The sequence below is a fragment of the Lathyrus oleraceus genome, chromosome 4 (assembly GCF_024323335.1).
Source record: "Lathyrus oleraceus cultivar Zhongwan6 chromosome 4, CAAS_Psat_ZW6_1.0, whole genome shotgun sequence".
NCBI lineage: Eukaryota > Viridiplantae > Streptophyta > Magnoliopsida > Fabales > Fabaceae > Lathyrus > Lathyrus oleraceus.
The window spans coordinates 55,884,106-55,895,765 of NC_066582.1; the positions used below are offsets into that span (position 1 = coordinate 55,884,106).

At 37.5% G+C, this 11,660-nt stretch overlaps 1 protein-coding gene across 1 annotated transcript in view; it reads left to right on the forward strand.

The window, feature by feature from the left end:
• Positions 1–8,716, forward strand: part of LOC127135991 (uncharacterized) — a 65,158-nt gene extending 56,442 nt beyond the window's left edge. The window contains exon 3 of the mRNA XM_051062605.1: positions 8,487–8,716. Within this exon, the coding sequence (XP_050918562.1) occupies positions 8,487–8,716 (230 nt within the window). The remainder of the gene's footprint in view (positions 1–8,486) is intronic.
• Positions 8,717–11,660: the final 2,944 nt, after the last annotated feature.

Below are 11,660 nucleotides of genomic sequence, written 5' to 3' on the forward strand. Positions count from 1 at the left end.
CCAGGTAGAAGAAGAGAAAATTTTCGGGGTTCAAGAAAAGCAAAAAAAGAATGAGAATCCCGAGTGGATGTGGTGTTCAGACCATGGTTATCCCTGCGTTACCATTTATTTTGGCATCCAGGTCGTCGGTTTTTCGAGTTTTTCTTCGCCGATGCTGACAGGCGTTGTTAATTATTATCCCATCAGAGTGCAAATTGTTCGTCTGTTCTTGGTATTCAATCACTCTTCGTCCTGATCATCCGAAATCCGAGGCTATTTCGTATCGACAGGTTCACAGTGGATTGAATAGGGGCAGCTGTAACACCTCAAAATTTGCCCTCCTCTCTTGGGACTAGCATTAACATATTTGCATATCATTTTAGGACATTAGGCATCTCATATTGCATAGCATGTGGTTACATAGTGCAAGCCATCTTCCCAAGTCTTGATCAGGAGATGAGGAAGTTCAAAGGTGCAAGCCTAGGGTTTATTGACTGATCATGGCCATCTGAGGATTGGGCTGTGAATTAGGGTTTCATGATTCTCCAAGGGTATTGGTCTTCATCTTGTTTGCAATGATACATCATCATCATCATGATTGGGTGTCATCAGAAGATTGAAGAAGATTCCTTGAGATTAGGGTTTTGACCACTGGTCAACCCTAATCAGTTGCATTGGGCCAATCAGGGTTGGATCAGGAGATGAGGTCTGTGATGGTTATGGGGTTCATTTTGTGATTATATTGTGCTTATTGAGGCTAGGGTGTCACCCTTGAGCCATTTCAGTTGGAGATTGGGGCTTAAATTGATCAATGCATTGCCAAATTCATCTATCAGATGAAAAGTCAACTGTGGTCAACTGTACATGATCTGATGGATTTGGAGGTGGAGAGGAGTTAGACACACTTCATTCATGTTGGAACAAGTGTTAAATGACATCTCGAGGCTTAAGAATGAAGAAAATCAAGTCAGGACAAAAACTGCCAAAAATAGCAGGTGACTTGTAACTGAAGTTTCCAAAAGTGGAAAGTTTTTGACCTCAAAAACAGAAGTCCAAGGAAGCTTCAAATGAAAAATTGTTCAACATGACAGTTGTAGATCTTGCTCTCACCTTTCCAAAAAGTCCAAGAACTTGAAAATCCAATGTACGGTTTACAAAATATGGCTCAGTGAATTTCAGAAAAGACCCGTAATCAGGAGGCCATAACTACCACATACTTTGTCCAAATTGCAAGTTCTTTATATGCACAAACTCCATTTGACATGTACTTTGAGGGTGCATCATTGGATTTTCCCAAAATGGCCAAGGCAAAAAGTCACTTTTCAACTGGACAGCTGAATTGGACCAGGGGCAAAATTGTCCAAATGTCAAAATAATTGGAATTTTTGAATGGGACTTTTTCCAACACCTCAGGAATGGCATTTGGAGTGTGTTTGAATATTCATTTCATGCCTAGGCCTTTTAAATTGAGATTTGGCTTGAAAAGTGAAATGGGGAAAATTGGACAATTACCACACATATGTGAATTTGAGAAATACAACACCAATGAGCATGGGACAAGTTTCTATGGTTCACATATGACATTTGGAGTTTGCATGAGCTGTCAAAACAGCTGGCAATGAGCTGTACATGGAAATTACATTTTTGCCCTTATTTGCAAAATAACCAATTTCACTTAACATGCTAATTTGGTTAATTAAGTGGATTAGTGGAGGATTAAGCATCCATATAAATTCTAAAACACTTCCTAATCATAACAGAAAACACAATCTCCAAGAACCAGATCTGAAACTTCCACATTCTCTCAAAACCCTCAAGAACACCAACACTTTCAATCTCAAAATTCTTCATCATTTCTCAACCGTTTTTCGTGATTTTTGTTGCATTGAACTCACTTCATCATCCACAACATCTGTTTTGGGAGTTTGGGAGAAGAAACGCTTGCAATCTCGACTGCATTTTCGAGCTCCTTCCATGGTGAATCGCGGATTCGTGCGCTAGGAGTGGAATTGGTGGAACCTGAGCATAGCATTCGACTTATGGAGGTTTATTTCGCATCTGTTTGAGGAAGAGAAGCTCCAAGAACAACGATTCGAGCACTGCCATTCCAGGTTTGAGCAAAATTCGAATCTCACCAAATGCTTCATAATTATATGCGTTAGAAAGATCATGAAATGTAGGTTTTGATGCTGCTTGTGGTTTAGAAAATGATTGCCTGTAGTGTGAGAAATCGTGAAATGAAATTATGAACTCAAACCCTAAATGCTTCGATCTGTTCGATTTAGGAACTTTTAGGTTATAATAGTATGATATTTGTAATCCTCTTGTTGAGACGGTTCGAATGATACCATGCATGTTCATTTTCGTTAAGATTCGATGTTCGTCCAATTTTGTGAATTCTGGAAATACGCTTGTGGAAGACGATGCTGGAAATTGTTTTGATCCAAAATTCTGTTTAAACATTTGAAAATGGCGTTTCCCGCCCTCGCCAAGAAGAATTACGATACTGCCACTGTGCAGTTTTAATTAATTCATTTAATTTCTAGAAAATTATAAAGACATTAAAAAATTCATAAAAAATAGTAAAAAATTCCTAAAAATATGGAGATTTTTTCCTTGACTTTGTTGACTTGTGTAGGTTTTTTTTGACCTATTGGTCAAAGTTGTGCTTGGCAAATATTTTATTTGGCATAGGCTTTTCTAATGTATGTCACATTTTGATACATTTTGGCAATTTGATCATGAAATACTCATATCATAAAATAAATGGCTGAAAGTTTTTGTGGTGGTTCTTGACTCATTGAGGATTATTTATATGTAAATTTCATGAATTTTTGGTACCTGGTCAGAGAGCAGCAAATTCTGGAACTTAGGTGTGACAATTTGTGTCACACCTCTTGATGTCAACTTGTGGAATTTAATTGGATGACCTATGCATGTTGGAATTGGCTGAAATTTTGCATGATGACTTGTTGACATGTTAGGATGCTTGATGAATTTTTGTAGGATTTTTCACTGTATTTTCAATTTAATCTTGATTTTTCATTTCTGGTTGTTGAAATTGCAAGCTCATGTGATACATGTTGGTAGAATGGATGTGAAATCTTCATGTGGTATTGTATGGTCATGAAATTTGATATGCATGAACTAGACACATGTTAGGGCCTCCCTGTTTTGGTCTCATCCATTTCTTTTTTGTTTTCAATGAGATATGAATTTTTGAAGTGGATGTATGCATTGATGTTGTGAATTGAAGCATGAAATTGTGACTGTTTTTGTTGATTTTCATTGACATGGTTCTATTTGCCCAATTAAGCTCAAATTTGGTATGGTAGACCTTGATTAGGTTCTGTTTAGGTGTAATTAATTTGAGAATTTTTGGATGTGTCTTGGTATGGATTTGAATGCAATACTTCTGTTTGTATGTTTGATGCTTCACTTGAGCCCATGTGGATTGTTTTGTGCATGAATTGAACATGATGGATGATATAAACATGAGACCAATGATGTTTGCTCTTGTTTGACATTAATTTGACTTTGGTTGGTGAATACCTTGCTGTTTTAAACTTTTTCTTGCTTTTGGACCCTAGGCTTGGCCTAGTGGTCTAGTTGCTAATGTTTGCTTGATTTTTCAGGATCAAAGGCATAAGGCACATGGAGAATGATTCAAATTAACTTTAATTGATGTTGTTGATGTTTGTACACTAACATAATTGTGTTTTGTAGGTTGTGAAGTATAGGCTTGAGCCTTGGCTTGCTTTGTTTGTGCATAGCTTGTATAGTTTGTCTGATTGAACTTGCTGTTTGATTTTGTCTGTCTGAGTACTAACTGTGTTTGATTGTTTCCAGGTACTTTAGTTGCTCAGTTCCTTGTGAACTTTTGCTTTGCGTTGCTTAAGCAACTTGCATTGAGGTAGGTCTTCTTGACTTCATGTAGTCTGGAGACCCGGCTGTTACCGGGCCGGGCAAATAAATGTCTGAAGTCCTCCTTAAGAGGCGATGATTGTGTTTGTTTATTTTTAAGCCCAAGCAGGAAAAGTCCTTCAAAGAAGGCAATTGGTGGAAGGTAGGGACAAGCAGTCTGTCCCCCACTATTCTGTGAGTCTTCTCCTTGCTCCCATTACATGGTTGTAGCATTGAGATCAAAAGCCCAAGATCTGTTGTGTCAGAGTCATCGAGTATAGAAGGGTTCCCCTATTCTGGACCCATGCTCATTTGTCAGCTCTCCCTGGTTAGGGATAAGAGCTGTGAGGTCTGATCCTCACTTCATCCCATCATCTGCTTCACCTTAGCCTCGTAATGGCAAGGTTAAGAGCAAACACAGCCCGCACAGACGACTTGCTGAGGCAGTCAAACCTGATTGATTGAGCCCCCTTGTTTGGCTATAGTGCGTGTTATGTGGATATCTGATTGACATGCTTGTTTGAGATACCTGTTCTCATTTGATGATATATGATTGTATGCTTGTGTGCTAGCTTCTTTCCTGGTTAGGTTAGTTTGCTTATGCAAGTAGGATAGAAAACCGAACTTAGGGTTAACGATGCATGACAACATTAGGCTCGAGTCTCAGCTCCCTAGTGTCGTGTTTTCCCCGGTTTCTGGTTAGCAATTTAGTCCCTTTCAGGGGAACTACATCGCCCTGATCCTCGTTCCAGACGAGGTATGTAGGCAGGTGGTCGTGCGAGACCACTCCGGGCAACCTTTTTCTTTTTTGCGTGCGTTAACTTGTTATCTGATTGTGTTTTGGCTCGGATGCCGATGTAAGTCCAGTGATTGGCTGTCGGGCTCCACGTTTGCCGTTTCGAGTGTGTTTTGGTTCGGATGCCGACGTAATTCCATCCAGTGGTTGTCGGGCTCCATGTTTGCCACCCTTGTTTGTTTGTATGTTTTGTGTTGTTTGGCGTGCGTAAGCCGAACTACAGTGGCTCTGATTCTTGTTCCAGACAAGATATGTAGGCATAAGGTGCGATACCTTATCGAGCCCGTTCCTCTTAACCCCACCTGCGTTCCCTGTGTGTGTGTGTGATGTTTAGCAACCCATTCTTTATTCTAGGACGTGGATCCCGTCGAGTACGACGGACGTGAGGGGTGCTAATACCTTCCCCTCGCGTAACCGACTCCCGAACCTTTTCTCTCTGGTCGCGAGACCATGTCTTTCCAGGTTTCTCTGAGCGTTTCCTTTCCCTATCTTGGGATAAATAACGTTTAGTGGCGGCTCTGTGTGTGTTTTTGTTTTCAAGCCTCGCCGGTTGATTTTTCGCAGGATGCGACAGTGTGATACCTTTGGCTTATGCATGAATCTGGTCACCATACCTACATAATAATCTAAGTTTGGCCTTGTGTGACATAGGTATTGAAGTGATCTAATGAGTCTTTTGTACTCCATCGGATCGACATATCTTCATATGTGTCTTTCAATAATTGCAATTTGGGCTCAACTAGAGTTGAAGTTGGGTTGCAATCTTGCATCTCAAATCTCTTGAGTATTTCGCTTGCATATCTTCTTTGATGCATCATCAAGTCTCTACTACTCTTGTAGACTTCGATTCCAATGAAGTATGCAATGTCACCCATATCAGACGTTTTGAATTCCTTGCTAAGATCAACTTTGAAATCTCCGATCTCTTTCTTGCAGCTAACTGTTATAAAAAAGTCATCGACATAAAGACATAGTATAAGCAATTCAATATTTCTTCTTCTTGCATATACTCCATGCTCAGTTTCGCACTTCACAAATTCCTTATCCCTTAGAAAACCCTAAACCCTATTTTCTTGTTCCAAACTCTTGGAGCTTGTTTGAGTTCTTGCAGAGCTTTATGTTGTAACACCCTAAAAACCCGCGCATAGTTATCAAATAATTTAATTAACTAAATATAATAACTTAGGGTGTCACTCATAATAATCATATCCTACTCCGTAACACGGGTTACAACAAAACATTTTACTACACACATTTGCATTTAGGATGTTTACACGACATCCAACTCATCTGAATATCTTCGCATCAAAATCATAAAAAAAACATACCAATTTAAAATCTCATAATAGTTTTCATAACCAAATTAAAAGCACTGAATCGTGAGTCTTCTCCAAGTGCTATCACACCAAAACATAAAACAAATACAAGAGCATGCATTGTCTCTCAAGAAATTTCAACACAAAACAAATAATTCGCTCCTCAATGTTACATATCAGAGCATAACCAAAGCTAACACGAACAAACTAAAACAAATAGATTCATGAGCTAACTTCCACTCAAAACAGCATCTCTACTCTTGAGTATATGCACGATGCTCATGTAAAGGCAACATTCACACATAAAGGGTGAGAATTTATTACAATAATAACAACATAGAATATAAATTTGACTACAACATTTACACAATCATGTACAATAACATATCACATTTTCACGCCCAAATTATCACCACCATCACATACAACAACACCATCATTCCACATAGTCATATTTCATGCATATGTTTCATTCATGCTATGCGACTCATGACAACGACAACGCCTCATATGCATGTGGTACCAATTCGACATTTGGTTCTTCTTACGAACCCGATGCTGCCTTCAGAATCCCGAACTCCACCTTTTGAGTTCCAGATAAGTCTTTCGTCCCCCTTCGGACCTATGACTTATCTTCTTCAACATATCAACAATGAATTTATGGCATGGTAATAATGCAATTAACACAAGGGCTGAACCGGAAATTCCATGCCCAAGGCACATTGGGCCGAGTTGTAAGAACCCACATGCTCGCCACATGATGTCGCCCTTACATACCCCGTATCCTCTTATGAAAAGTTATATTCCCTTGATAGTAATACTTGGAAGGGAAAATTCCTCAGGTGAGGCCTAGAAGGAAGAGACCCTTAAGCGATCCTTGGAAAGGAAAGTCCCTCAAGTGAGGCATGAAAAGTATATGATTGGAGGAATGTTTGGGAGTTATGATAGTAATTATGACTCCAGCGACACCAGTGAAAGCGATATTGATAATATTTTTCCCTATTATTTCTAGGAAAATGAGGATTGTCAATGACGGCTAGTAATGTAATTCATGAGGGTGTGAAATATTTCAAAATCCTCTACCTTAATGAGGATATTGTGGCCTCATTTCATGAAGGCTTAGATTTTTCTACCACTGGTGACGAGGTAGATGTCATATTGAAGCCTTGTATCGAAGATGAAAAGGTCAACATGGCAGCACCTTCTAGATTAAAGGGTGTGTTCTCTCCCAGTCATATACGATTTAAGGGGTATTAATTTTGTAGTTCCTATTGGATTGGCCCATTGGATTTGTTGAATTTAGAAACACAACAACATAGAGGAGTGTCCAATGTGTTCAAGATTATCTAGCTTGCTCAAACTGTATGGAGGTTCATAAGGGACACATCTAGCTTGCTCCAGCATATTGATATGGCATTTAGGCATTGCTCAACAAGAGCCAAATTGTTGCATTTTGAATTGATCTTTTAAGAAGATTATGTTATATGTTATTGCTTTTATTTAGCAATATGATTATACGATTTGTTGGACAGTTGTGAAGATCAAATTAGATTTAAAGGTATTTAAATTTGAATTTGTAACAACCCAAATCATATCTTATTGTTGGAGATATTCAAGGAAAAAATCAAATATCCAAAAAATTATGCATTAATTCTGGACGAAATTAAAGATATTATCCAAGGAGAAAAACCCATAGTTATTATGCTAAATAAGGTGCTCAAACCTACATTAGATATCAAGCATTCACATTGAAGATTTTAGAGTGCTAAGGTTTAAAAAGAGTCCTTGTTATTTTATGTACACCACATTATGTTTTAGTAACTTGGCATAGTTATAGGTTTGTCTAGTTAAGTTGTAAATTCAACATTGTTATGTACACCTCTATGTTTCAGTAAATTGGCATAGAAGGTTTGTCTACAGTTGAGTGGTAGTATTCAACATTGATTATTGAGTTGTAATCTCCAATCACAGGTTGTGTGATTGAGAAGAAAGTGAATAGGTTCTCATGTTTTGGGGGAGCCCTAAATAGAAAGTCACTGGGTAACGTTAGGAAGAGGAATTGAGCAACACTGGGTTTGTTGTTCCTTGTAAGAATAATTGTACTAAACTACTAATAGTGAATTTCCTTTCTTGGGCTGTGGACTCAACCCCCCATACGTAGGTGATGTTTGAATCGAACTGGGTAAATAATTATTGTGTTATAGATTGCTTTTTTGCTCCATCATCTTGTACTCTGGATCTGTCAAGGTTCTGGTTTATCTTGTCGAACCAGTTGTCTAGGATACAATGTTTGATATCTGTCCCATGAGGTACGAAATTTTAGTTAGCATCAGAGCAGACACCCTAGCCTTTTTAGTGAGCTCCAAGGAAGACAAATTATGCTCAAATGAACACAATTAAAGATGGAGGATTAGTCAACAAAGCACATGTCTTGGATGTCACCAATTATAATTATTGGAAGGCTATGATGGTAGCATTTCTCAAATCCATAGGCAAAAAGGATTGGAAAGTTGTGATAAAAGGATGGAAACATCTAGTGATCACGTTTGAAGATGGAACTACTAGCTTAAAACCAAAAGCTGAATGGATGGATGCTGAAGAAGAGGAAGCTCTTGGAAACTATAAGGTTTTGAATTCTACCTTAAATGGTGTGGACAAGAATATGTACAAGTTGATAAATACATGTTCAGAAGCTAAAAAAAAGCATGGGAGATTCTCATAACTGCACATGAAGGAACCTCAAAAGTTCCTATGTTAAGGTTGCAACTCCTTACCACCATGTTTGAGAACTTAAGGATGAATGAAGATGAAACTATCTGTGAATTTAATTTCACATCTGATTATGTGATATTGCCAACACTTCATTTGCCTTAGGAGAAACGATGTCCGAAGAAAAGGTGGCCAGAAAAATTCTCAAAACATTACCTAAGAGGTTTGAGATGAAAGTGATTGTCGTTGAAGAAGCTCAGGACATGAGTAGCATTAAGGTTGATGAACTCATTGGTTCCATGCAAACCTTTGAGATGCCCATCAATGAAAGGTCAGAAAAGAAGAACAAAGGTATCGCCTTTATTTCCAATGCTGAAGAGAGTCGAGGAGATAAATATGAGAACTTGTCAGATGATATAACTCTTCTTAGTAAAAGGTTCAATAAATCCTTGAAATATCTGAAAAGAATGTGGAGGAAAAATGACCAAGAAAAAAGGTCTGACACCAGTCCCCGTATCAAAGACAGGAGTGAAGACAAATTCCATGGTGACAAGGTTTCTCAATGCTTTAAGTGTGAAGGCTTTGGAAATATCAAAGGAGAATGTCCTACCTTTATAAATAAACATAAAAAGGGTCCTTCAGCCACTTTGTATGATTCTGAAAGTGAGGAAGAAACTACCAACATTTATCCCGGTCAGTGTAAGTTTGATGGTGAATCTAGTACTGAAGACCTATCTCAAGAAGAGGTTTAGAGAAAGTAAACAAAAAGATTTTGTTTAGAGAAAGAGTGAGAAGTGAGAAATGAAATCATGTGTCTGGATGTTAAAAATGTGGGAATATACCTCTATTTATAGGCTAGAGGTTAGAACAAAAAAGGAAAAAATTTAAGGCCAATAATGATGTGCCAATCCATTGGCATGATGCTTCAATCAATTGGTAGGCCTGAGTTAATTGATTAGTAAGGTCAAAAAGGTAAGAGAATATATTTAGTCATTAAGGCGTTATCCTAATATATTAGGGCGAATATTTGAACTTTTCCAATCGATTTTCATAAAGTGTCAATCGATATGCAAGAGAAAAACTTGCCCTTATCTTTTTTGACAGTTTCTAACATGTCTGGCATGACTTCAATGTGTTTTTAGAATTTTTTTCTTGAGAAGAATAAGTTGTAAAACTTTGTGCTTGTGCTTGTGTGTATGTGTGTGTGATTTAGCCACACACTTTTACAAGAAAACCCTTATACTTTTATAATAGATTCACTCAAACGTGTCGAGGCAGGCTTTCATATACTTCAAGACTTGTCAGATGCTTTATTCTTGTAGACACTTGCTTGAGCTTGATATGAGGATTGAGTTATGTTCCATTAATTACCATCATTATAGAGTCAATTCCATTTAACCATATTGATTTGATTTCATCTTTAACCTCTTTTTGGTTATCCTAAAGGACTTGTCATTAACAAATGCATGTACATAATTGTCATCATCAAACGTATGCTCTATGACCCGCAAAACAAGGTTACACATTCTTCCATTTTTTTATAATGATAACACATCTCTCAGTGAGGTGGAAAAATAAAAAAATGTTTGTTTGGAGTAATTAAACTCCCCCTCAATTAAGTAGGGAGTATAATCTAATCATATTGACAGTATACTTGTCCCCCTTTGTCGAAATAAAAAGGCGGGTAAAGATGCATTGTGATAAATTTAAATATGCAAACATGGGAAATTAAACATTTATGAAAGGAAAAACCATTATTTTATTCATTAATAGAAATAACTAGGAACTGAAAGTATAAAAAAAGGAAATTGCGAAATTGAAATAGTGTAGAAAACAATATAAACTAAATATTCTAAAAATACATAGGTGATATCATTCAATGACATAATCATCACCATCCCTTTCCATGATTTTATTAATATCCTCGACTAAACTTTGACAAATATTTAACACCTTATCTATCTTGGTTTCTTCTTCCTCTTCCGGGTTGTCTTCTCCTTCTTCCTTGATTAACGAGTCTTCCTATATTTCTCCATGCTTGACGAGAACTTTAATTTGTCTAAGAGCAGTATATGTGATCCTATGGTAGGTTGAGTATTTCGCTTCATCCATGGTGTCAATGTTGAAGGTAGCTAGGAGCCTTGTGATAATTGGTCCATAGGGGATCCCTGTTAATGGGATCTCTTTGCACCAAATCACGTGGTTAAAAATTCCTTCTACCCAATTTGTTAGAATTTCTTGGATCAAGAGCCACAAGGGTACTACGCATTCCCTAATGAAATGGTTATGGTTTATGTTCCTTGGAAATATGGACATAATTTGAAGGTAGTGAATGATCATAACCTTTGGTTTCAAGTGGATGGATTTGAAAGGGACTTTCTTTTTCTCCATAGGGTTGATGAGAAGAGTATTAAGGGCAGTGGATTGTTTGAAAATCCTAAATCCTATATGTCTATCAAGAGTGTAGGATATTCCTATAATAGACAACTCAAATATTCTCCCAAATTGATCTTTGTGAATGTCTATTTTTACTCCTCTTAGAGGCGTTCTTAGCGATGTTCTTATAAGTTTTAAGTTTAGGTAGAACTCTCTTACTAGATTTAGGAAGGATCTATCTGGTATTTGGGTGTAGAAATCTTTAAGGGAAACTTGATAGATTTAATGATAAGGTTTGTGACTCTTCAAGAGGCTTGGCTCCATGTACTAGGGTTGAATTACCTTGTTTGCTAGAATTATCAGCTTCTCTTCTTGCTTTCAATTTATCAATCCCACAACGAACACATTCTTTCTTGGTGTTTCCCTGGGTTTTTGGCTTGAGGAGGCCATGATGATACTTACGGCAAAGGAACTCACACAAGAGAGAAATCTATAAGAGATTAATTTTAAGATACAAGGAGTAGTGAGAGAGCATACCTAGTTATAATGCATATTCTGTCATTTTTCTTGTGTATTTAGGG